Raw genomic sequence first — 25,648 nt, 5'->3', positions numbered from 1 at the left:
TTCTTTCGTGCTACATTGCAATATATTATGTCCCTTTGAAACTGGTGACTTTAAATATTTTCTACTTGATTTAAGAAATCTTTTGCTCTTGCCCATTCCTCAGCCGAAAACAAGTCTCCACCTCGGCCCTGCGGGTTGAATCACTCAGACTCTTTAAACCGAAGTGATCGCATCGATGCAGTGACACCAACGTTAGGGAGCAGCAACAACCAGCTGAATGCATCTTTCCTCCAAGTGTATGTTCCAGACTACTCAGTGAAAGCGCTCACAGACATTCAGTTTGTCAAGGTAGGAAAAAAGCTAGAAAGGCCCTGCTGGAAAGCTGGGCTTGGCTGGTAGGATGGAGAGCCCGGGGAAGGGAGGTCCCTATAGACTGCTCTGTGAGTAAATAGGATTATGAAAGCAGCCGTTTAAAAATCGCTTGAAATTACCTTTTGCCAGTATCTGCTGTCCATTGATTTGTCTTCACTGTTCCTCTCATTTAGGCTTGTAAGTAGATTGGTCATGTAAGTTTCTGGATTTCAGGTCCCTCGAGGAAAGATTGTAGAAAATAATCTCTCTCTGCTTTTAGTTATGAAAGATGTATCCTTGTGAAGCCTTTGGAGCCATCGGAAATGGAGACCCTTCATTATCAGACAGTGTCCTTTTCTAAAGGATGAGACATTTTCTGTTGGTTGCAGTCTTTATTCACTTTTGATTTTGGTTTCAGTTTGGGGTTCTTGATCTTACTTTCTGACTTGCCATCCTACTTCTGCTTGGAGAAGTCTTGGACATTTTTCTTTATCTTAACTTCACATGTTAGGCTCATGTCTCATAATACCAGTGAGTTGCTGCATGGATACAGCTCTGTCCCCCAGCATGGTGCATCCCACGCTGTAATGTCTGTGACTCCTGTGGGATAGGAAATCTAGCTGAGCTGAGGCACAGCTAATGCTGGCAGCAGTTTCAGCCCAGCTGGGCGTCCAGGGAAGCTGATGTCCCATGGCCAGAAGTTGACCTTGATGCTTTTCTTAAATTAAGTGCACACTCACAGTTTCTTTGTATGCAACTCAAATGATTTGTGAATTCAAAATCTGTCAAAGTTAATTCAATATTACGAATGTGGAATAGAGATACTAGAATGCTAAATCTGTAGCCAAATTTTTAAAGTAGACTACAGTGTTGCATTCAAAATTTGACAGATGCAAGTGTACTGGTGGATGGATCAAGCCTCCAAGGTTTAGATCAGTAAATATTTATCACTGGGCCAGTGATTCTCACTACAGATTTCAGTGGCTAATCTGCTGTACAGAGCAGCTGCTCATCTTAGGCCGCTTTCTGTGGAGTCCTTCCAACTCTCACTGTGTTCGTACTGAGGCTAATGAATGCTAAGCTGTCTGGTATCTCTGCAATCAGACTTGCGCATCCCTTCTTGCATCAGTCTGCTTTACATATAGGACAGAGTGCTCAACATTAGCGTTTTCACTGTGCCATGTGGGCATTTATTCATTTAACACCATGTAAACCAGGGTTGTGACCTGCTCGTGCATGTTTTGGATTTTGCTTTTGGAGTTGTGACCTGGTCCATCTGACTCTCTCCATTTCCAGTCCCTCTCTTGTGCTGTTACTGAAAACTTACAGTTTTCTAAAAGTCGTTTCACCTCTTCCACCTTCCTGCCTGCTGAGATAACCCACTGCTGTTGTAGCGCACGGGGCTGCCAGTGCACGTGCATCCTGCTGCCTGTCCTGGCTGAGAAGGCTGACCTGGAGGAATTTTCAGGGCTGGTTGCTTGTGGCTCCAGAAGGAATTCTCCCCTCTACCACCATATCCGGATACGTGGGGCTACAGGCTTCCTTGCCTCTGGGGCACTGTGGGCAGCAGCACTCTGCTCTAGGCCGGCTCCTGTCATGACTGTTCCGCTGACTGCAGCCAGCTCTTGCAGAGACCAGTGGAAAACTTCACGGGTTGCTAATTTGGACTCGGCTCTGCGGACATCCTGGTCTTTTCTAGAATCAGATGTCCTTATGTACTAGAATAAGGCTGTAGGTCCTGCTGCATTGACTGGCCTAGACAAGAGCAGTAATGCTTGTACCCTCTGGCTCAATAGGGACTGTTAGAGCCTCACCAGGAGCTCGTTGAAGCTGGGAGAAAGACTTCACTGAACTCTGGTTCTGGCCCTAAAAATGTGCATGGTTAGAAGGAAATGGAGATCTGATTTAAAAATCTCTGCATAGGAATAAATCCCTGCCTTTGAACAGCATGGTGATCACACAGCTCAGTGCTTCCACCCTGTCTGGAAATGTCACCATGCTGTGGTGTTGACTTGGGATGCCCTAGGCTTGCAAAGCGCAGGGATGTTTTATAGAAACAGGTAAACGGGGGTTGAAGTGTGATCATCTGGAAAGGGAGGGCACACTAGTTTCTCGGTGTGTCCCATGGGAGACACAAAAGCGTGACTGACTCTTTTTGTTCCTTCCTTCTGTTCTTGGAGCAGATCTCAAGACAGCAGTACCAAAATGCCCTGATGGCATCCCGGATGGACAAAACACCTCAGTCCTCGGACAGTGAAAACACTAAAATCGAACTGACTCTTACGGAGCTGCATGATGGTTTGCCAGACGAGACAGCAAACCTGCTGAATGAACAGAACTGTGTGACTCACAACAAGCCCAACCACAGTATGCACAGTGAAGGAGCCATCTAGGAGCTGACTCCCCACAACCCACCCATCCCATCTCTTCAGCAGGACCAGACCTTGCTCCTTCCTGCCTCCTCCCCGAGTGTGAACACCGTTAGTATGTGCTTGCAACACTGTGCTGCATCCAGTGTTCTGAGACCAAAGACTTTTGCGTCCGTTCTGGGAGCAGAAGAGGAAGAAACAGGAAGAAAGGAGCAAAGAGCAAGAGAGACTAAAGCCCCAGGCGTACTTTGGGAATGGTGAGCCACCCTTGAGAACGATGAAAATACTTCTTGCAAAGTAGAATCGTGTTTATTTTTTATCTGTATTTTTGATCCTTGTTGGGTTTTTCCTTCTCAAACACATATGGAGAAGTTTTAAAAGCTCCTCCAGTTATTTTTTCAAGAGAGATCATGTTTTTAAAAAGTATTTTGCAGAGTTTTAAATTGTTTCTGTCCCTCCCAAACCTCAAATGGGCTCTGTTGTGGTTTTGTGAATTGGCTCCAATGTCCTTAGGCCTCTTTTCACCCCTCTCTGGTCCTTTTTGTTGCCCTATTGAAGAAGTTAGTAACTGGTACTTGTATGTTATTTGTGTCCCAAGAATGAGCAAGCTTCAAGGAACCTCTGGTTTCAGCCACCTGGAGGGCCAAGGGATGAGTATTGTTAACATTCTTGCAGTTAAGTTTCAGGGAAGGAGTGGTTACTTTGGTATTTAATGATCTCTCAAATTTCAGAAGGTTTCTTTGTAAAGCACACAGAAGCGTTGTTACACTTACACTTTTTTAACATCCAAAAACTTTGTGTATGTTGAAGATGATACTGAGGGGGAGAAGGAGTTGGTTAGCAAAACTGCAGTCTGGTGTCATGAAATCCGGGTGTAATTTTCCGTAGTGAAGTAACGGGCTGATCTTTCATTGGTGTTCCTGACAATTGCATGGTGAAGTAATGTGTGCACCCCAAAATGACAAGCTTTTAAGCACTCTTGTGCTGTAGCGGTCTGGACACCGTTATCTTGGCCAGAACGGATGTGCAATCTTTGCTAAATGACAAAGAATATCAGTGCCCGTCCTTCCTTCAATCTCTAGTATTAACACAAAAGTTGCTGCTACAGTTACACCCAAAGTACATCCTCCAGGTGACAATAAACCTCTGCCAGTGCAAGGCTGGGCTCTGCTGAGGAGTCGGGACCATCCTCTCCTCTCCAAGAACTGACAAACTAAACTTCCCAGACGCGAGTGTATTGCACTTCAGGGATTCGGAGAGGTTCGTTTCCAGGCTGTTCCTAGCCACATTCCTTCCTTTGAGTGGATTTAGTGCTTTTCCTTCTCTCTTGCCCCTTTTAACAGCCGTTTTAGGGATTACCGTGGTAGCAGAGCAGAGAGCCTCCCACCCAGCTGCCACTAGTGCAGGGCACCCTGCACTGGGCAACAGAAACCGATTCCTTCACCCCAGAAACCTGAATGCAGACTAGACTGGGTGCAAGCAAGAGGCAACCTGCAGCAGTTGTGCATCACCCATTTCCCACTCCCACAGACAGAATCTTAAGTTCTCAAATGAAAAAAAAAGAAAAGCACCCTGGCCATCCTCTCCCCTTCCAGTGCTGTCTCAAACAAAATGTGAATGTTGCCTTCAGTATCTAGAGTGATTAATAAATCAGGCATTGTGGTTTCTCTGTTTTGAGGCCTTTTCATGGCCCCTGGCTATGTAGCATTTCCTTTCCTTTCTTTACACCCAGATAATCTCATCTGGCCCTCAAAGAAGCCCCCAGCCCCAAATGCAGCTGCGCAGCTCTCTGTGTCTGCATGCCCGCCCTGTCTCTCCTGCTCGCGGGCTGGGGAAGGCACTTGCTGCAAGTTCCCGTGGTCTGTCTTTGTGAACAGTGGCTGGAAAGGTGCAATATTTTGCTGCAGGATCTCCCCGCAGGAAACTGGCGTGCGTGGTGTCAGAGCCAGTTGGGTCTGCATGTGTTTCTTCTCCTCTCTCTCTTGGCTTCGGAAAGCAGCCCTAATTTTTGCTGTCCTTCCCGATGGGAAAGGTACGCTTCTTCCTTGGAGCCACCTGCAAGGGTGAAGTCCCCACAAGGGGGCATAGAAACTGCACGGTATGTAACTTGTGCACCCAGTGAGGAGGAAACGGGGCCTCAAAACCTTACTCTCACATTTAGCTTTTTATTAACTTTGAGTTCCCTCTAAAAGCATTTCCTTGGTCTCCATCCTTGCTTTGATGTGCGCCAGCCTGCCGCCGCTGAGAGCACGCAGCTCAGCATTGGCACGGGCTGACCTGACCCCAAGCCCTGCTTATTCCCGGAGAGCTGCCAATATTGCACCTTTCTTGCAAAGCAAAATGTTGAGATGTTACGATGTTTGTCCTCGGCGAGAAATTTGCCTCGCCAGTTTTTAATCTAATGTTGCTGAATGTAAAAGTTTGTCGGAAGTGTTTGACACAGTGGTGAACTTGAGATGCAGTATCCGTTTTGTCAAACCTGCCGAAGGAGGGAAGGCTCAAGTAAAGGTGGCTTTCTCTCTGGGCTGAGGTTGCTCGCTGGATCTGACTTCTGCTTCTTATGGCAGGTTATAGATTTGTTTCAGTGTGTGTTTCCCTTTTTTTTTTTTTCTTAAAAAAAAAAAAAGGGCAGAAAAAAAAAAGCGCCAATTTTTCCAACCAAAGCCATGTGATCCCAAGCAAATACCTCCTGCTTCTGCCCATGCTGCATTGTTCCAAAATTTGCAGGCAATTTTTTGCATGACTGTTTTTCATCATTTGTACAGATCCAGTACTGGGAAGTGAAATAATTTCCATAAAAATAGTTGATTATAGATGTGTTTCATATGGAAAATATGTACCTGACCCAGAGGGGTTAGGAGCTGCTACTGCTAATTAGCTTGAAGAACAAAGCATGGTCCTCTCCCTGGAGGGGAAAAAATCCAGTCTCCCTGTTCTCAGGGTATTTACAGTTTTACTGTTTAGCAAATGCAAGGGGTTCCCAGCCGTTGTGGTGGGAACCATCGCAAGCAGAGGAGCCCAGCGCCCAGCTCAGGATCACTTCTGAGCCTCCAGATGGCATTTGCCGGCGCTGAGGCTTGGCTGCCGCGACTGCAATGGAGATGCCACAGCATCTGAGTCTGTGCCCTTGCAGGTGGTGTCCTGCCAGAGAGCTATGCTTTCGCTGCCTTGCTGGCTGCCTGCCTATATTCAGGTAGGCTCAGATGCCGTGCCGCAGTGCCATAAGGATGCGTGGCAGGGCTGCCAGCCGTTGCCATGGCGCAGGGCACCAGCTGGTGGCTTTGGGAATCGTTGGACCTGACCTCAGACCTCGGCAAGGCTTTGACTCGCAGAAAGGATACTGCATCTTCCTATGTCAGCTCCTACTGCCGCCTTTGTTCCCCTCATCCGGCTGCCTCCGGGGGCAGGCAGAGGGGTGGACGATGGCCTGCTGGCCGGGGGAGGCTGGGAGGGCATCTAGCCATGGTTTCTACTGTCAATACAATTTTGCACAAGAGTTCTTTGAAGTGAGGTTTTCAACACTAATATCTTAAATGCACAACTGTGAATTATAACTTTTACACTCCTGTTGGTTGAATTTCCTTTAAATGAAATGAACCTGAATCTGTTTTAACTATGATTTATTTTTTTTTAATTCTGTGTATTGCCAAATCTTTGTAAAGAGTGAAGGAATGTTCTTGCTTTCCAGTGAGAATCTTTCTCCAAATGAGACTGACTCTGGTGATGTGGAGATCATACGAAGCACACTAGTTCTGAGTGGAGAGGGGCTCAGGGTGGGCTTAGCAAACCAGCCTTGGCCTCTCTATAGACCCCAAGCTCAGACCCTCCAGAGTTTACAAAGCGATTGTTGTTTTATTCCCAGCTTGTCCGCTCCCTGAAATTCCTGTGCTGAAGGCCGCTGCCCTGGAGGAGCTCAGGACGGGGTATCCTGCAGAGGGGCGAGGGATGCTGGCAGGGTATCTGGGCTGGCCAGGGAGCGGGGCCCTGAGGCTGGGGGGGCAGGATGATGTGCTTCCCCCGCCCAGTTGCACCAGCAGAGCGAGCTCCACGGGGCAGGTTCTTCCACCGCTCTCCATTTCTTCTGCAAACTTGTAGTTGTGTGTAGTTCCTTCTCATGCTCCTTTTGCCCCCACGCATGCTCCTGCCGCAGACTGAGCAGGGATGGGATGATGTCAAGACCTGTGCGGGGCAGCTGGAGCTGGCTGCTCAAGGCTTGCAGTTCTTGAGCCCCCTTAGGAGAGGGGTCAGCCACTCATTCACATTGTGCTTGCTGTTCTGTTCCTCCTCTGTTCTCCTGGGCTTACTCCCTTTTTCCTCACCACAGGTTTGTTTTTGTCGGTGGTGGTTTTTTTCTTACTTTCTTTAAGTGCCTTTTTGTGCGGGTGGAGCTGGCAAGAGTAGGCGTCTCAGGACATGGCCCTTTGCACTCACCACAGACCTGGAGAAAGTTCAGGGGGAGCAGGGCGAGTTGCCAGTGATGGCCCACGGACGTCACCCGTGGCTGCTTCTTAGCCTTCAGGGCCCAGCTCAGATGAGAATGAGATTTTGGCACTGGTGCTGTCAGGCTCTGGTTCAAATGAGCTCAAAGAAAACCAAAGAGGTGGCTTTGTGCGAGGGGCTGCTTGGGCAGCAGTGGTGCTTCCTGTGATCTCTGCAGAGCTCAGCCGAGGGGTGTGGGGGTGTGGATGGCAAAGAGCAGCGCTGTCTCCTCACAAGCATCCTGTGTAAGTATCCTACATGGTGGAGAACGCGACCGCCTTCTCCAAGACCCCTTGGAACGTGCATCTTCCTTGTGCTGAAATACACTATCTATAGAAATCCTTCCCACATGAAAGATGTACCATATTTTATATGATATCTAATACACGCATCTGTGGTTTTAAAACTAGTACCTGTGTACCAGTTGTCAAGTTATCCAGTGTCTGGATTACCGGTAGAAGATGGGCTGGGGGGTGGGGAAGGATGCTGCAGAGAGTACCCCGTGTTGTGATGGTAACTTGAGGCTTCATTCCAAAGACGTCTGACCAGTGTTGAGGGGCTCCTGCCTTCGTACTGTGCTGCCTTGCGCGCAGCTGGCATGAAGCAGAAACCCGGCGTGTGCTGAAAGGCTCAGCGTGGTACAGACCTGGGCTCGCTGCCCACCCCGCTGCCTGGCTGGACACTGGGGCTCTAAATAAACCCAAAGAAGTACCTGGGCCTTGGCTACTGAGGGTTGGTTTGGCCCAACAGTGAAATGATGAGCTTAACTAACATGATCAGAAGCTGGACTTCTGTCTTTTCGTGGCACAGAGGAGAGAGCAGCCTTCATCCTGACTTGACCAGCAGAGAGGACAAGCCCTACACTGCAAGCTGGGCTGGGAAGCCGCCCTCATCCCTGCTCTGTTGTTATACTTGGGCCATCAGTTGCAGGACTCTTGTCAATGTGATCTCTGTGGTGCTGCTGGCCTCACTCCCCATATGTTGGCAGCACAGGGGACTTGGAGACACCCACAGCTTCCCGCAGAGTCCCCCAGACAGTCCCACTCTGTGTCTTGCTCTTGTCCTGGAGCCTGGCTGCATGCTGGGTTGCATTCCTCCGTGGTTAGTTTCATGGCTGCGTCCTTGAGGCCACGGCGAGGGGATGCTGTTGCTGTGGGTCCCAGGTGGTACGGTTGAGCTTTTTGGTCTGGTTGTGCATATTTGCTGTTCCGTTAGAAGCTGGGTGCTGAACCTGGGGATGCCAGAGCCTCTCTAGGAGAAAACCTGGCATGCCAGGTTATCCCGGTGTCCTTCCCTGAGCTGCGGGGGTAGGAAGGGGGTGTCGGAAGGCTGCCTCCAGCCCGTGGCATGGTACAGGTGGCAGACAGAAGTGTTTTTCAGATTGGTAGCACTAAACTCAAAGTGACATCTTTTTGTTCTCATTATCCTGAGGTCAGGCTCTATAGCGGTTCTGCACCTTGGAATATGGTACTCGAAGCTGCTGGTCTTCTGTCCCCAGCTGAAAAACATTGTTCTGCTCTCTCCTTCAGGCCCTGTTTCCCTCTGAGCAGGGCCAGTTGATCACTAGGATCCTGCAGAGGATGGTGCCCTGGCTGCTTTCGCTCCTCCAGCACAGATTTCTGGCTAACAGAGTGCTTGATGTGTGATCCTCTCCCAAAGCAGGAGAGGTTTGGCTGTTCTTGACAGAAGCTGCTTGTCACGGAGCAGGGCTTGAGGTTTGTCAGCTGTTGCGAGCCAAGCAAGTGCCTGAAACATGGAAAGGCTGCAGGTAGCTCTGATGCCTCGCAGTTGGCTTTGATGTCTTTGTTGTCTTCTCCTCCTGGAAGCAGTGCAGCAGTTGGTTGATAGCCGGGTTTGCTGGGGAGGAAGGGTTTGTTCCCAGCATTTGGTGCTTGGTGGAGCAGTCTAGCATCCCACATCAGCTGTTTGGAGACCACAGAGCTTTATAAAAGCAGGTGGGTTTTGTTTTTTTTAATCCTGTGGGCATCACTGCTGTACCAAATCCTTCCAAATTCAAGTGAGACATTTGCAGGCATCGGGTGAGTAGCCTGCATCGCAGGCTTTTGGTTGGAAGTGCCAATACTGAATGGATGCCTTCTGGCTTTGCCCAGACATCAGCGTGGGAGGGTGAGGGGGCTCCCAGTGAGCCCCTCTGCACGCAGCAGTGACAGACTGGCTGGGCCTAGATCAGCTCTAGCATCGTCCCTGCTTTAAAGTCTCAGGTCCCAGCAGGCTGGGCTGAGCTGGTTTGGCTGGCGGCTTTGTACCCAGGGTGCGTGCTCTGTCCTTCTGCATCATGCTGGATTCAGCAGTGTGGCTTTCTGTGGCGGCTGCTGCTGCCTTGGCCGTGACCGTCCCTCTGCTCTTCCCGCTGTGGTTTGGTTGAGTGTTCGGGCCGGTGAAGGGAGGAGATAGGGCGGTCAGGAGCGCGCAGTGCTGTGGCTCCTGCCTTCGTTCCTGACGCTAAGGGTGGGAGGTGCTGCTCAAGGGACTCTGCCTTCCCCGCAGACTGCGTGAAATCTGGAGAGTGGAAAGCTACCGGGAGCCCAGCACCGGTGCTCTGGCCCCGTTTGACCCATTTTCTCCTGAGCATGGGGTGGCTTACGAGCGGCTCAGGGTCAGGCCCTGCTGGGGGACCTCGGCGCTCTCGGCACGTGCTGCCTGCAGCACACGCGGCTGCAGAGCCAGCCTCGACCCCCAAACCGTGGGGCAGGCGCCCGGATGCCAAACACATTGAATCTGAAACCCCAAATACTTGAGAAGCGTTCCTGGAAGCCGTGAGCGGCTGTGCCCGGCAGCCGGAGGTCTCACACCAAACCTTCCTCCTGCAGCCGGGTCCTTCCCGGCTGCCCCGAGCCACTTCCCGGCCGCTGCTGGCTCGGCTCGGCCCCTGCTGGGACGCGTGGCGGCATTCCCTCCGCAGCGCGGTTTCGTGGCTACCTGAACCTGCTTCACCACGCCAGCCGGCTCTTCCCTGTGTCTTACTCGCCATCGTACGTGGTCTTTGCAAATTGTATCATATTGTACATGACTTTGGGTTTCCAGAGTTGTAGTGTTCTGACTGCAGTATTTCCATGTGTGTACATAAACCTGAATAAGCACAACTGAAATCCTGAATGAAGTGTATACGTTTCATATACTGATTGTCATACAAATGAATTTTATAATTATTCCAATTTTGTTGTAGATTTCCAGTCTTTCCTATTTATTTTGTACCAGATTTATTTGTATATTTTGTGATTTTGTTTAAAAGCATTTTGTTTATTCTTTTTAGATAAATGATGATTTTTTTTCTGTTGAACATTCCAGTTTATGCATTTTTCCCTCCTCCTCCATGCTCCCCTCTCATTTCCAAGGGACATATTTTGGCGTGCGGGTGGTGGGGCTGATGTCAGCGATCCTAGACCCGGATCTCCGCTACTGGCACATCATCAGTCTCTAACCTCTACTTCTGCTGCCAAGAGCCACGGAGAGGCTGGATCCTGTTCCCCGTAGAGCCAGGTCTTGCTCTTCACTGTGGTGGGTCTGGGCCCGTAAGTGCTTGAGCTGGGGAGGGCTGTGCTGGTGGTTTTGCTGACCAGAAGCTGGGAAGCTGGTGGTAACGGCAAGCAGCTGAGTTTCTCTTTCTGAAGTTCCCTCGAGGGTGAGGGCCTTTTTCTTCCACTAATAAAACCCCCTTATTTACAACCTGCTCTCCATATATCATGTTTGTTTGTCTGGAAGCGTAGATGCCGCCTGATGGTTGGTGCGTGACTGGGGCTCACCAGCGAGGGACGTGGCTGGTGGTGACAGTGGCCCCGTTGGATGGGAGCTGCTGGTGGAGTGAGGCTGTCCATCCCCTGCGTTAGGTGCCGCTGCCTGCTCACCGGTGTTGGGACTTTGACAGCAGAATTCTGCAGAGCCTGCGGTGACACAGATTCGTTTCTGAGCAGGAGGGGGCCTGTGCTTAGTCCCCTGCCCAGCATCACTTCCAGCTCCACACTGGCAGAGGAACAGCGACCCTTTCCTGTGCCACAGAGCCCTGCTCTCGCGCTTCTGCTGTCCCTCCACCCCTGTCCTCCTCGCTGCTCTCCCTGCACTGGGCTTTCTTCCTTGCTCAGCTCTTGAGCTGCTAAAACCCTGGTTAGTGAGTTGGGCGGCATCTGCTCGAGCCTCGTGGAGAGGTGTTGCTGCACCCAGTGCAGCCCCCATGGCTGTGCTGCAGGGAGCCCCCCAGCACCTGGGCCTTGCTCCCCGGCGCCGTGGCAGCAGGACGGGGCTTGTGGCCGGTTCTGTGAGGAGTTTGGCTCCCCAGCACCGGCTGGAGGACGGTGGGATGCTGCAAGCAGGATGTAAGTAGAATTAATGTGAATGCTGGCTTCGGGCTGGCTCTTGGCGGTGAAGAGCAGGGGCTCCTGGAAGGGCGGGTAGGAGAGGCTGGGTCCCTGCATGGAGGTAGGATGGCTGTTGGCTGCCCAGGACCAGAGCTGTGTGGCAGTGGGGTGGCAGCAGTGCCCCTGCATGGCTGTGCCCAGCACCAGTGCAGCAGCAGGAATGGGATGGGCCCCCAGCACTAACAGCCAGGTCTTGCAGACCTTGCGAATCGTGCTCAAGGTCAACTTTTGTACCTACAGGTTTTTAAGTGCTGGTAGACCATCCATACCCCCAGCCCGGCGCTCCGGCCGCACGCTCCGCAGCCCGGTGGTCCCCAGGGCTGCTCTGCTGGAGGTGAGCACCCCTGTGCAGGGCCAGGGTGGGCTGGTGGCTCTGTAATGTACCCGCAGATGGCTGGGGCTTTGGGGACCAAGGCGACAATAGCTGCTGCTCGGGGACTGGCATGGGGGGTTTTGCGTCCTCCGTTGCAGTGAGGCGTACCCCGATACTGGGCTTGTGCTTCAGCGGCAGCAAGGCCTCTCGAGGTGGTGTAAAGGAACGGGAGCTGGGAGCACCTCTAGTTACTTTGACCTAGTCAGTACTTGCTGGCGGTGCCCAACACAAAATGCCTGCGGGGCCGTTGCTAAGGGCAGGGGCGAGCCTTGGGCTGCTGTGCCTGGTAGCGTTTGCGTGGTGCAGCCAGTGAGCCCCCTCCAGCTCTGTGGCGCAGCGAGGGGGGGCGTGCAGTGCTGGTGAAAGTGGGAGAAAGCAGAAAGCAGGTGAGCGAGCGCTCGGGACAGGGTCTGTCCCCCATGCTCACCTCTGGCAGGAGAGATAGCCCACCGCTGGCAGGCAGCAGCATGCCTGTCCCTTGGGGCAGGGGACCAGGCTGCGGGGAGAGACAGCAGCTGCGGTGCTGGCTTTTCCTGGGGGCTCTGCGGAGCCGGCTGGAGACACAGGTACTGCCAGGCCACCGGCTTCCTGGGAGGTGTGGGCTGGAAAACTGGCTTCACCCCAGCTCTTGCTCGGTGGCTTTTTACTGCAACACCATGGCAGAGCCCACGCGGGATGGGCAGCGTGGCACCAGGCCAGGCAGTGGGCAGTGCCCATGTCCCCGCCGCTTTCCCACTGTCAAGTGAGGGTCAAATACTTTCCATTGCTCCAGCCTTCAAGAGTCTTCTCCCCATCGCAGTCAGAAATAGCCCTGGGCTGGGAGTGAGCTATTAGTGGCGACCGGTTAGGAAGGAGGAATGCATGGAGCATCCCAGACCTCCCTTCCCGCAGCTGCACCACCCTCCCCAGCTGCTGAGCTAAAGCTTAAAAAATTCAAGTGGCTATACTTGGAGAAATGAGGTTTAAACATAGCAAAGCCCCACATGGCCTTTAGTGAAAGGGCTCGGGAACGGTTCCCTCAAACCCTTCCTGCAGCTACCTCGCTGTGGGTATGCATTAGCCGCTCTGCAGCCCTCAAAATCAAAGGGTCAGGGACCCAGTGCTGGCTTTGGGGCTTTTAGCAGTCCCTGGTGTTGGCTGTGGACTGTTGGCCACCACCTGCAGCCTTTTGGTGTTGCTTTTCTGGCTGGCACTTTGGGCCCGGGGTAGTAAATGTCCTGCTGTGGTAGGGCTGGGGCCTCATCTGGTCTGATTTGGTCGATACGAGGGGTTTGTTCATAAGCGAGGGCTGAGCATGGCACCGTGCTGTCCCCAGGGTTGTCCCAGTCTGGGCCAGGCACAGGCCACACACAGCCTTTGGCTGGGCCAGCCCGTGCTGTCGCTGCAGCAGCGTGGCCTTCCCCAGGTGCTTTTCTCTGTTTAACCAGGCTCGCAGCCCCTGGTGAGCGCGGGCCATGCTGTGCCACCCTGGCCACCGCCTGCCACGGTGGGGACCGGACCTCGGTACTGCCTGTGGGAATCAGCCCTGGAAAGGCTCAGTGTTGCTGGTAGCGGCAGGGTGGGAGTGTTGCCCTTTCTGCCACGGAACAGCTCCTCCTCTCTCTGAATCCAGGCCAAAATGTTTCTCTGTCTCCCCCGCCTCCTCCAGCTGAAGCTGATGGGGATAAAAAGCACCTTGTGTCCCTCCATTGCTTCCTGGACACCGGACAAGCCCTTAAAGCCAGATCCACAGCCACTGCTCAGCAGCGCTTCACACAACCAGCTTCCACAGATGCTCAGCCACCCGTCCCACCGGGACCCCCACAGACAAGTCCTGGCTCTCCCTGCCACCTCCAGCACAGCTCTCATCATCTCAGCGACGTGCCACAAAATGCCAGGCATTTTTTAGAAACATCATCATTTATTTGACTTGAACAACTGCCACTACAGCAGCAGCATTTCCTGCTCAGATGGTGGTGGTGTGATTTTTCTTTTTATTTTCTCCTAAGGTACTTTAAAAAGGAAAAAAAAATAATTAATTGAGTTTATGGTAACGAAACAACAGTCGAATTTGTTACAAGAGGGCCCTTGTCAGAATCCCTTCACAGCAAACGGCACAGGCTCCAGTAAGGGAGGCTGCACTCCCGACACGGAGGAAAACCCCAGGGCACCGCTGCCCTGCTGCGTGCCGGCCCTGCCCCTTCCCTGGGGTAGCTTTTGGGCACAAGGACTGCTTGCCCATCCCCGTGGGCCACCCCTGGTCCCCGCACGGCAGCCTGCAGCCGTCACCCTCCTTGGCCAGGGACGCAGCCTTGCCCACCGCAACCTGTGATGAGGCTCTGCTTGCTCCGTGCCAGGCTAAAGACAAGGGCAGCTGCTGGTGGGACTGGAGGCTCCTGCCGCGGGGCTGGCCCCGTGGCACAGGCTGTTTCCTAGTTTAGGGCAGACAGCGTGGCCCACAGCACCCTGGAATAACAGGCCCTTTCACTCCAGATGGTGGCTGGGTTTGTCTTTGAGATGCTTCGCTTTCTTAAAGCTGAACAGACAGAAAGGTTAGTAATAGGCAGTAGGAAAAGTGACTAACATAACGCTAAAGCAGTAGCTTCAAGCTCCTGGGTTAATATTTACTGCTGAAAAACTACAGGAGTTGAGAACACAGTGTGCGGCTCAGCTGTTTGAGAAATGCGTTGGAAATCATGCATCACATGCCGATGATGAAAGAGCTTTGAAACACTGGGAGAGGATAACAAGCATCTACAAGCAGAAACGTGTACAGCTGCAGATATGCAAGAGCTGGAATCCCACCGCCATCTGTGACAGCTGGAGGAACTGAACCACTTAGATGGAGAAACTCACGCCAAGCAGAAGGTAAACTGACTGCTGGAAGCCACAGCAACACCCTGGGTAACACAGGAAGGTGGGACTTCGTAACCCAGAAGCGGAGGGTTAAGGGCAGCAACCCAACAGGCAGGAGAATTTAGATCATTTTGTCTCCTGCAGGGTCCAGCACATCCCTTCCTTCTCCACAGCGAATCTAACAGATGGCAAAAACCGTTCACAGGACACTGTTCAAATGGAATTCAAATGAAACACATCATGGGAAAGGGAGAAACATGCAGCATCCCTGTATGTAATGGGAGCAGCATGACAGCACAGGTGGGCAGTCCAATCTGAATGCACCACCCCAGGCAGAATCCATCAGCTTTTTGAACCGTCTGCAAAACTGAAAACAAGGGTCTCCTCCTAATTAGTGTTAATTTGTTAAAAGTTTCCAGACACTTCCAAAACGTGCCTTTGCAAGAATCACAGCCCCCCCAACCCATCACCCCAAGGGCCCCAACAAAGGAATCTGCTCCTGATCACTGCTAGAGTCACGGTTTGTCTTCAGCGGTGCTTTGCTTTTTCCTTCTTATTCCTCTTCCTCTTCCTCCTCCTCTTCCTCCTCTTCTTCTTCCTCATCATCATCTTCATCATGGCAGTGTGTGATTTCCTGAGGTGCCTGGGGGAAGAGGTTGGGCGGTTTGATCTCGCTGATGGAACGGGTCAGTTGATGCCGCTTGTAGTCAGAATCTTTAAAATCCACTGAGGTGCGATTGCGCGTGGCCATCGGTGACTCCTTCTCATTGATGTCAACGTGCGTGTGCTCCACCGTGGACTCGTGTGGCATCTACACATGTAAGAGAGAGAGGAGATGGCAGGGGGTGTCCCAGTCCCGGGCTATCTCCCTGAGACAGAGGGAGGGCAAACCCCAGAACGTGAGCCTTTTTTTGGCCCATGGTGCATCAAATACCACCCAACCCTCCAAGGTGCCATTCCTGGCGCTTGCGGAAGTGTTAACAAACACCGGTGCGGGCACCTCTGGGACCCCTGCCCACCTTCCCACGGTCCGCAACTTACCAGGACATGGGCGGCTCTGAAGAGGTAGCTGAAGGGGTAGTAGAGGAGGTTGATGAAGGAGGCTGCATAGAGATCAGCGTAGCGCATGACCTGGCTGGCAAACAGGGTCTGCCGAGAGCCGCTGCGGAAGAGGCTCCCCATCATCCCATAGCACATGTCCATGTCGTGGGTCACTTTCTACAAGCAAAGGGCAGATTAGGTCCTGGGCCGGGCAGGCAGCAGCATGGAGCCACGACAACACTGGAGTGCGCTGGGGGCTACAAGAGAGCTGCAAGGATCTCCAGCAAGGCTTTCTGTGCTCACATCCTGCAGCATCAGAGTGCAGCTACGTCCCAGCTAACAGAGGGGAAGGCAGCAGCGGGCTCAAGAGCCAGTACCTGCCCCAGGCTGGCACCCAGGGGTGGCTGAACCAGAGACTACAGGCCCTCCAAGCTTGTGTGTGCCAGCGCCCTGTTCTGCAGCAGTGAGCACCGTCGGTGCCAGTGCTGCTGTATGCATGAGCAAGGAGACCCTATTCCAGACCAGGCTGCCTTTCAGAATTGCCAGCGTCACCAGCGAGCTGAGAAGCTCCTCTGTTTGCATCCACTAAGACAGAACAGAGAACAGCTTTGCCAAGCCTGCTGTGCCCACCCAAAGGCAAAGCAAAGCATTTCAGGGCTGAGCGGTGGGGTTGGGTTGTCTCAAGCCCTCTGGGATCCAAAAGGATGAAAAGGGATTTTTATGATTGGTACCTTAATGCGTCTCTGGATGGAGCTGATGTCAGGGCGTTCATTGCTGCTACTGTCCAGATGCCTAGTTACAGGCGAGAAGGCAAACACATGGTGTGAAAAGTCTTTCAGAACAGATGCTGTGGGATGGGGGCTTGGGGGAGGAGGCTGGTCTGGAGGGGAAGGTTGGTCTTGTGGGCAGAGCCCAGGCCTGAGTCAAAGCTCTGGCAGCAGTGCCGCTAACTCAACCCCAGGGTTTTGTCAGAGCTGCTTGTTAGCTGTTGCTAGGCTGGGAGAGGCAGCAGGGAAATTGTCACTGTTTGAATACTCACTTGTATAGCTCGGCCAAGAATATGTCCAGACTCTGCAGCTCTTCAAAAAGGGCTGGAAAATCCAGAAAAAAAAAAAAAAAGGGGGGGGGGGGTAAGGTAAGTTTAAACTGTTGAAATGAAAAGGCAAACCCACCATCCTGCCTCCTCCCCTCGCACGGCAGGGGAGAGGCACTGCATCAAGAAGCACGACATCTCACAGCCACTGTGCAGGGAGAGGGTTCAGTCACGCTCTGTGCCACTGGCAGAGCTCTGGGCTTGGTTTTTGATTGCCACTTTTGTTTTTGAGGCTGAACCTTCACAGCCCTCGCCAGAACCTTCCAACCAGCCATGGGGCAACTTGGATAACTCCCAAACCTATTACACACCAAAGGGCAAACCTTTGCAGTAGCAAAAGTAGCAGAAAAGCAGTAGTGCTGGAAGATGGGAAACACACAGCACTTTGGCAGCAGAGGGAGTGGGAGGAAGGAGAAGGAAGTGGCTGGTGAGCCGGGACTCCCTGCAGATGGGAGAGCACTCATGGCTCAGGCATTACAGGGAGAATATCCCAGGCGTCTTGTCAGATACTTTTTACCGGAGAAGCCATGGCTCCATATGGATGGAGGGAGAGGAGTTTTAGGGGCAGGGTTATGGATTAGGAACCACTCGACCCCACCCAGCTGCAGCTTTTCCCCCAGCCAAGTCAGAGCTTGGCTGATCAAGTGCAAGCAGCCTGGGAAAGAGCACAGGAAAGGCCTGGGACCCTGAGGCCAGCCCACAGAGAGCTGCCCAGCTCCGGCCACCAACACCCAGACCCACGGAAAAAGGGCCAAAAGGAGAAGCGGCAAGCCAGGGCGATCCCTCCCCTGCACCCCTGTAAGCCCTGGTGATCTCAGAGGTGCAGCACCAGGCAAGCAAGAGCAAAGCCTGGCCTGGGGTTTGCCTGGCTGCTGACCGCTTTTGTCTGTCCAGACGTGCAGCTCCTGCGCCAGCTCAGGGATCACCAGGAAGGTCCTCCAGCCCTGGCGCTTCTTGGATTTGAGGATGTCGCCAAAGATATGGTCTCCGATGTACAAGATGTCCTTCCCTTTGGCCCCCAGGAGGTCACAGACTGTGTCTGAAGAACCTGAGAGAAGAATGGCATGGTTCAGAACAGGGAGCCAAAAGGAAACAGATGGCTCATTTCAGAGGGCCAGGGTTAGGGACAGAGCAGGTGCATTTTCCTCCCAGACACCTCCACTGCTCCATATAGCACCTCTGTTTGGCCACGGCAGCACAGGCAGCGCCCACTCACCTGGGGAGTTCATCCAGGGGCAGCTTTGCCCACACCCCCCAACATGAATGGCAGCAGCAGAGGGGCCGTGCTGCCTCCCACCCCATGGGACAGGAATGGAGCCCTGGGCACCACAGACAGCCCTGTATATCCACCTGCTGCTCTTCCCTATCTCAGGGGACCCTCCAAGTGTGGCACAGTGGCAGTACTGTAAGTACAGCTGGGAACGTTGCGCTGGGCCAGCTGCAGCTCCCCCTCTACCACAAGCCCTGCAGCGGCATTTCCTAGACCCTTCTTGGCAAGGAGGAAAATGGTGTTTGAGGAGGAATGGGTCCATTTCTTCCCTGCACTGAGCAGCAGTGATGATGGAGAGCTTCTGGTGCACTGCACAGAGTGCACAGTACAATGTGCTTTGGGAAACACAACCTTGCCTGGTGCCTGGCACAAGTCCTCTCACAGCCAGAGTGGCTGAAGGCCACAAGGGCATGTCAGAGCCACTCCACAGGACAAGAAGGGTTCTTGCCTCACCTCCCGAGTACACGATGCCGTGCTGCAGCGGGCCAGTGTATGTACCAATCTTCAGCTTCCCGGTCACCTGAGGAAGGAGACACTGCGTTAGTGCAGAACAGCTGATGGTCTGGATCTTTTCTGTCTTATTGATACTTTACTCTTTATCTCGCTCACTCCCACACAGCCTAGAGGTGGCTCTCTGTACTCTTTTCCTATTGCCACTTGCAGTACATTAGGGAAGCCAGCAAAGCCTCAAGCTCTGCTGTGCTCCAGGTGATGGCGTTGCTCAGGAATCACTAAGAGGAGAAGCCACCCCACCATCTCTAGGGCAGGTCCTGTCTAAACACTGTGTTGCCCGTTGCCACTAAGAGACACCAGACAGGAGGTGCACGAGCCCTTCCAGCCTATGCCACTCGTCACCCTCCATGTGCCACTCACCGTGTCCACCTGCCGCAACACAGTGCCTTCCCCAAAGAAGAGGGGTTTTCGTGCATCCACCAGGATCAGGTCAAAGTAGGACTGCCACGGCCGATGAGCACTCCCAGGCTGCAAAGGCAAAACCAAACCCCAGAATCAGGCACAACACAATCAACTGCAGGGCGTTTAACCACAGCATCATTGTCCATAGCCATAACTTCTATGACAATCTTGGTCCATCAAGAGCTGCTAGCTCCTGCCTCTTGTGGTGTGATGCTGGGCTGCCAGCACCACCTCCTACAGCAGTCCCCTTTCGCAGCAAGCGCATCCCAACCCAGCCTAGCAGTGAGGACTGAGAACATGGTGTGAGACAGGAAAACTGCACTGAACATCCATGCCACAGGACAGCTGCCGTGTAAAGAGATGCTGTAAATGACACTGCTGCCACTCTTTCTGAAGGTGATATCCTAGGCAGATCCAGACACATGTGACTTCATGGCTTCAGCCTTACGAGGCCATGCTGGTACATTTGCCATGACTGGGAAATGCCTGGACCCTATTCCACAGAGCACGGCTTTGAATCACAGCCCTGCCTGAAGAATACTGGGCATTCATGAACCCCTTCTGCTCCTTGCTTCTATTCTTTCTGAGATCAAGACCACAGCAAGGATTTCTTTGATCTATCAGTTATGGTGATTTTCCATGTTCTGAAAATTTCTCCCTTGGTTGCCTTCTACCTTCAGAGCACAGTGTGAAAACACATCTTTTGAGCGTGAGATAGCCTCCCACTGAGACACTGAAAAAGCAGTATAAATTCAGCTCATAAGCCTCTCTCCAAAAGTTACAGGGCTGAGTTTTGACCTCAGAAAATGAGAAAAAGCATGACTCAAACGTTTGGAGTTACCGTAGTCAAGGCACAATCAGCCATAAATGTTTCTGCTGTTTTATAAAACTCTTCCCTTTCCATCAAGGTTTTTTTTTTTAACATCTAAAACACTGTGCAAGATTTCTAAGAAACCTGGCTGCAAAATGCCACAGTTAAAATGTTTTATCACTAAAATAATGTTATCATTAACACAGATTATTGTTTGAGACCAGATGATGCCTCTTTTCTCTGTTATATTGTATTTGCTTTGATCCCATTCAAATAGGACACAAACCAGCAAGTGTATTTTAACCAGATTAAAGCAACTAATCCCATGCTGCCGATGAAGCAGGATTAAAATGCCTTCCAGCTACACAGATAATTAGGCACATCAGTTTCTGTTGGAACTGCAGTCTAGAAATCACATACCTTTGGTCCATGTGGAAAGTCAAACAAGTAAGTCATAATTTTCTGAAAGACAGAAAGAAAAGTATTCAAAGATGCGTTTTTAAACATACATTTGTGTAGTTTATAAAAGCATACTTTTCTGCTTTTATCTTTTCAGGTTACAGAACTTTATTTTCAGGATTTCCATGAAAGTCAGCGTAAGATCTGGAGACAAAATGAATGAATAGAATTTAAAGTGACAGAAACTAAACCAGTAATTTTTATAATCAAAGAACATATCTGCCTCAGAAATCTCAGGAATCTGCCTCAGAAATCTTCAGGTATATCTTGCAATGCTTTAAAATGGCACATAAATCTTTGCATTAGCAGTGTTGCAACAGACACTTACCCGGAGTTGAAGTAACAGCGTTTATTCCTACAGCACAGCAGACAGCACTTTCTGGCTTTTAGACCTCTCCAGCACAATGGCTTTGGTGACCTGTCTGTACTCAGACTATCTCACTTGAAAGGCAAGCTCTGCATTTTAAAGGATGCTGAAATCTAAAATTAGTATCTCTTTCAGCCTTTTAATTGCTGAGGAACTGAGTGAGGCACAGAGGGACTTAAGCCAGGCCCATGCTAGGTCAGTAGCAGAACCAGGACTACAAAAGATGATTCAAGACCTAATCTGCGTTCACCACTAAACCATCCTACACCTAGTTTAGAAACCCCCTAATTCTCCACCAGAAGATGTCCTACCAAAACCCATACAAATGAATGGCTGGCATTTGCTTACTTTATTATATACCAACACAACAACTGAGCAGCACTTACATCTGTGTATTTATAGTCGCTGTTTGTGACAAGAAACACCTTCCCAACTTCATTCATGCGGCTGAGCAGCAGTGGTAGCTTCCCCTGAAAGCCAATAGACATACAAGTCACACACAGGAGTTACAGAGATTCATCACAGGCAAAAAACTTTTAAACTATGATGCTACCAGACAAAACAAAGCAAATCAGACCATCAAGCAAGCAAACTCATGTGTTTTGCAGTGGCCAGAGCCAGGAAAGCTGCTGGTCCATCCACATAACAGCCCCTCAGAGGACAGCCCAGGGGGAGAAGGCAAGGGGGAAGGGTTCAGCGAGGCTGCAGTGCCTTTGCCAACGACAGTGCCAGGCACCCTGTGCTGTTCCCACCAATTTGGCCTGTGCCAGGCATGCTGGAGCAGCTCCTCCAGCTCCAAGTCCGTTCCCGAAATGGGCCCAGAGGCAGATGAAATCTGAGCTGACACAAGCCACAAGTTGGAGTGCATTATAATTCCAGCCTCAGATTAGGCAGAATTTATTCCCGGGGATATTTTTATTCAATCATGAATCTCAGTCCATTGCCAGAGTAGCTGATTACCTCACAGAACAGTTTCCTAAGAATTCTGCAGGCATGTAACTAGAAACAAGGTTAACTGCTTCAAAGTGATACTTTAAGACAGGGCTCATCTAAACTAAAGAATAATTACACCATATGTGGTCCAGAGGGGCCTTGCACACTGCAGAGAGGGCGTAAGTAAAGGAACCACTGGAGCTTGCTCAGTTAGGCGTGCTGAACACACTTTCCAGCCTATCAAGAGACTGGACACTGGTGAGTCTTTCAGGATCTTTTCCTCAGTCCCTCACGGTTAAACACACGTAACATTTTTGTTGGATGGCTAAAGAATACTTCTGTCTAAAAAGATGCTCATCTGTTGCTTTTTAAAAACAAGGTCTGCTTGGGCAGAGAAAATGCGGGCAGGGAACACAGTTGCTTTCCCCACCAAAAGAAACAACACAAGCCTTGCCAGTGTATTCACCTGTGTCCCATGGTAACATTTCCTCTGGCTTTTATATTTTACGTAAAAAACATGCACATGAATACGAAATCACGTGGATCACTGGCTCAGAATAAAGGCTGCATCCGAACTTTCCACTTTGCCTTTGATTATTACAATAGAAATGACAGCGTTATCTGTTTTGTGGTTTAGTAAAGCAAATCAACACGTTTATTTCTTGCTTGCTTACTCAGTATAGAATGTCACGTAGCACAAGTAAAGTAACTTCACACTTACATCTTTCACCACGTACTTTTCCAGATTCTCAAGGGTCTTTTCCTTGAGCGATCCCTGAAATAGAAACAACAGAACTCAGTGAGGTAATGGAAACTTATGATGTAAGAGACATCAAAGTAATGCCAACTTTCACACTTTAAAATGCTGTGAAAGTACAAACCAGGGCGAATCTGAACCAGTGACTCTAGAGATGAGAGGCTTTGAGTAGCAGGGACCATCACAAACTCTGTGATCCATCGATTCCCTCACCATGGTAAATAATCCACTTCAACAGCATTTTAACCCTTTCAGAAGGGAATACAATAGAAACAACAAAAAAAAAAGATTTGCCATACCAAACAAGACAGTCAACGACCTGTCTCCAACACTGACCATAATGCTTTACTCAAAGGCCAACTCCAACATGTATCACACAACACTGCATAAGGAAAGAAAAATAGATTCCTGACTTCGCTAGGGCTTAAAGAACCACCACAACTACAACTGTGAGCAGGGTTCTCCTGTGATCGTTCTCCATCCCACCCCAACAGACCTCTTGAATGAGGAAGAACAAGAAAATCAGGTTTTTAAGCAGACATTAACGCTCACAAAGTTATATTCTAAATTTCTGCGCAACTGTGTGAAAAAGATGAACTGCCTCTCCTCTCTAAATAGAGAAGAATTGATGTATTTCTCTGTTTAATGCAGGTACTTTTCAGACAACATAAGATAGTACCAATGTAAACCATTTACAGTAAAGTGTTTTAATAATTAGGACAATGCACAAGTTGTGGACTGTAAGTACAAATACCCTCATGGCATCATGTTCTAAAACCCATGAATTACAGTACAGAAATGGAATCTGGGCACCATAAAAAGGAACAGGGAGCCAAGGCAGATACGTTCCCGTACTAGGAGGGCAGTGGAGATCTTGATTTACAGCCGCAATTTATTGTTTGCTCACTAGGCGGCAAAGCGGGGCTCTTGCCCGGTGGATTAACACATCTTAACTCATGAGTTACAAACCAGTCCCTCTAACTCAGTTACAACTACAGACGTCCCAAGGAGTTCTTGCAATCACCTTGTAATGAACCCAGTCAACAGCATCTCTGACATCCTGGAACATACTCCTGAAGGACATGAAGAGGTCTCCATCTTTAAACCCTGTTTCACAGCTGTGGGGAGAAAGAAGAGAGATTGTAGCAGCCAATCGCACCAGGTGAGAAACATGTAAAAGAAAAGTGACAGTTCAAAATGTTGTTTGGAGTTTGTTTAACTATAGTGGTTTCTTATTTACTACTTTACCACAGCTCAGACTTGAAAGAAGGCTACAAACAGAGCTTAACAGGCTCTGCGTGCTACCCAAAAAAATTTGTTTAAAATTTTAGGATGTGAGCTCCTAACTACAGGCCTGTGCCTCCACAGCAGTACTACAGCTCTCTGTGACTGCAACACTTATTTCTACCCCACAGTATTACAAGAAGGAAAAAAGACTGGCGCTGTGCAGTTTGCAGCATTTTACAAAAGATGAATGGTACTGAGAAACTAAGCAGAGTGCTGCCCTTTCACCCTCTTTCCAACACTAAAAAAGGGGGATGCCACAGAAATAAACTAAATGTAATACTCACTGCTTAGAGAAGGAACAACTACTGTGTTGAACAGTTAAGAGTTAACATGAGAAATTTCCTCTACAAGATACAGTGGAGGGATCTTTGAGACACCCATGAGAGTTTGCATCAGAAGAAATCAAGGAGGATTAAAAAGAGCTGTATTTATTATGACAGCAATCATCACGCCTCTCCTGAGAAAGGATACTTCACCTGATGGATTGTCAGCATAAACAGTTCCTCTGCTCTCAGGTAAAGCCCCATTAAACCTTTGCCTTCCACTCACATCATATGCAAAGACGACCCATCACATGAGTCAGCACCACAGCAGCATTCACATTGGCCAGTTCAAGCTGCAGCTTGTTTTTATGCTTATACCTATTTGAAAGCTAGGTAAATACTCATGCTGCACAAACAGCCTTTTACACTACACTGTGCCTGAGCGTTTCACCTTTAAGTGAACAAGTCCTCAATTATGACATGAGGGACTTGTGGCAACTGGCTGAGGAAATTTAGCCCTTCAGCTACCAGTTCAAACACTGCTCCAGCAGACACAGGCTCAAAATGAGCTGTCTGGTAACTAATCACCTTGTAGTAAGTGTGTGGTCTTAAAAGCCGGCCCAAACACCAGCGTCAGTCAGTATGGTGATACTGATGTACCCTGTGAAGGAAACCCTCATAACCAGCGTCTGCTGTACACACAGATCATCTTGTCACCACAAAATTCTTCTCGTAACGTCAACAGAGTAAGAGGCCTGAACTTTTCCCCACTGAAACCACTTGAGGGGCCTCCACTGATATAAAGAACAGCTCCATCTGTGCTGTATTGCTCTTTATAACAACAATCTCACTACACCATCAGCACCTTGAACTGGAGGGGATACGTACCTAGTGTACCGGTCACAGTTAGTAAAGAAATCCACTAGGCAAGCCAAAAGGTAGGTCTCTGCAAAGAAACAAGGCAAGATTTTAAAACAAGGATAACATCATATGGCCAGCTAACTTTAGGTCTTGTAGCCAAAAGAAGAAGGTTAATGTAAAAAAAAATTAACCTCAAACCCAACAGATAAGCAGAGTATGACATCAGCAAAGCTTTACTGGCTGCAGAGGCACAGAAACAGGCAAGCGCTGGCTCACATTAAACTCACCTGGTAGATTGAATAACGTGTTCAGAATGTAAAACCTATCTGTGTCATCCCTCTGGATAAATTTATTTGGATATTGATCCCGTGTTTCTGGCCTGAGAATAGATAAAGTGGAGAAAAATGAAACCACAAAAACCAACAAGGATAAAACATGCTGACCTGCAAAATACAGTTGTAGCAGGGTCCATTAACTAGAGTCTGTTGTGCTTTAATCAACACCCAGCTTTCCCACATGCACTAGCAGCGCAAGAACAAAACTATATGCAGCGGCATAGTTCCCTTCCCTGCGCTAGCTCCAGCGGAGCCGGGGACAAAGCCCTCACTGCTGAGTCAGCACACTGAGCAGAGCCCACACAGGGAAATGGAGTGGTTGAGAGTCCACAGCTCGACCTTAAGCCCTATGACGTTGGCTATTAGGATGCCTTAAATCATCTGCACTTTCATTGTTTGCTTATCTTAAACTTTCCCCCACTTTCCATGTGTTGCTTTACACTCCCCTGAGCAGCTTTCAGCAGGGGAGTGCTGTCCGGGCGGGAGGCTTGCCTGGGGCCCTCTGCAATTAATCAGCAGGGTGGTGATGACTAAAA

The 25,648-nt window shown here is 50.3% G+C and overlaps 2 protein-coding genes across 10 annotated transcripts in view; one reads left to right on the top strand and one right to left on the bottom strand.

The window, feature by feature from the left end:
- Nucleotides 1-7,551, top strand: part of CNNM2 (cyclin and CBS domain divalent metal cation transport mediator 2) — a 125,445-nt gene extending 117,894 nt beyond the window's left edge. For 2 of the 3 annotated variants that reach the window (XM_056352027.1, XM_056352026.1), the window contains 2 exons: nt 104-288; nt 2,475-7,551. In XM_056352027.1, coding sequence (XP_056208002.1) covers nt 104-288; nt 2,475-2,684 — 395 coding nt within the window. In that variant the 3' untranslated portion in view covers nt 2,685-7,551. Of the gene's footprint in view, nt 1-103; nt 289-2,474 lie in introns of those variants that run through there. The other variant, XM_056352028.1, reaches the window with a different exon arrangement.
- A 6,214-nt stretch (nt 7,552-13,765) lies between these two features.
- Nucleotides 13,766-25,648, bottom strand: part of NT5C2 (5'-nucleotidase, cytosolic II) — a 63,347-nt gene continuing 51,464 nt past the window's right edge. For all 7 annotated transcript variants that reach the window (XM_056351464.1, XM_056351467.1, XM_056351470.1 and 4 more), the window contains 13 exons: nt 25,065-25,156; nt 24,805-24,862; nt 23,391-23,484; nt 22,331-22,384; nt 21,063-21,146; nt 20,271-20,312; nt 18,998-19,105; nt 18,578-18,644; nt 17,732-17,902; nt 16,801-16,852; nt 16,493-16,553; nt 15,762-15,938; nt 13,766-15,531 (listed from right to left, as the gene is read on the bottom strand). In XM_056351464.1, the coding sequence (XP_056207439.1) occupies nt 15,274-15,531; nt 15,762-15,938; nt 16,493-16,553; nt 16,801-16,852; nt 17,732-17,902; nt 18,578-18,644; nt 18,998-19,105; nt 20,271-20,312; nt 21,063-21,146; nt 22,331-22,384; nt 23,391-23,484; nt 24,805-24,862; nt 25,065-25,156 (1,318 nt within the window). In that variant the 3' untranslated portion in view covers nt 13,766-15,273. The remainder of the gene's footprint in view (nt 15,532-15,761; nt 15,939-16,492; nt 16,554-16,800; nt 16,853-17,731; nt 17,903-18,577; nt 18,645-18,997; nt 19,106-20,270; nt 20,313-21,062; nt 21,147-22,330; nt 22,385-23,390; nt 23,485-24,804; nt 24,863-25,064; nt 25,157-25,648) is intronic.

The sequence above is a fragment of the Falco biarmicus genome, chromosome 9 (assembly GCF_023638135.1).
Source record: "Falco biarmicus isolate bFalBia1 chromosome 9, bFalBia1.pri, whole genome shotgun sequence".
Classification (NCBI taxonomy): Eukaryota; Metazoa; Chordata; class Aves; order Falconiformes; family Falconidae; genus Falco; species Falco biarmicus.
Note: the sequence above shows the minus strand (reverse complement) of the source record. Positions and strands in the feature narration are given on the sequence as shown.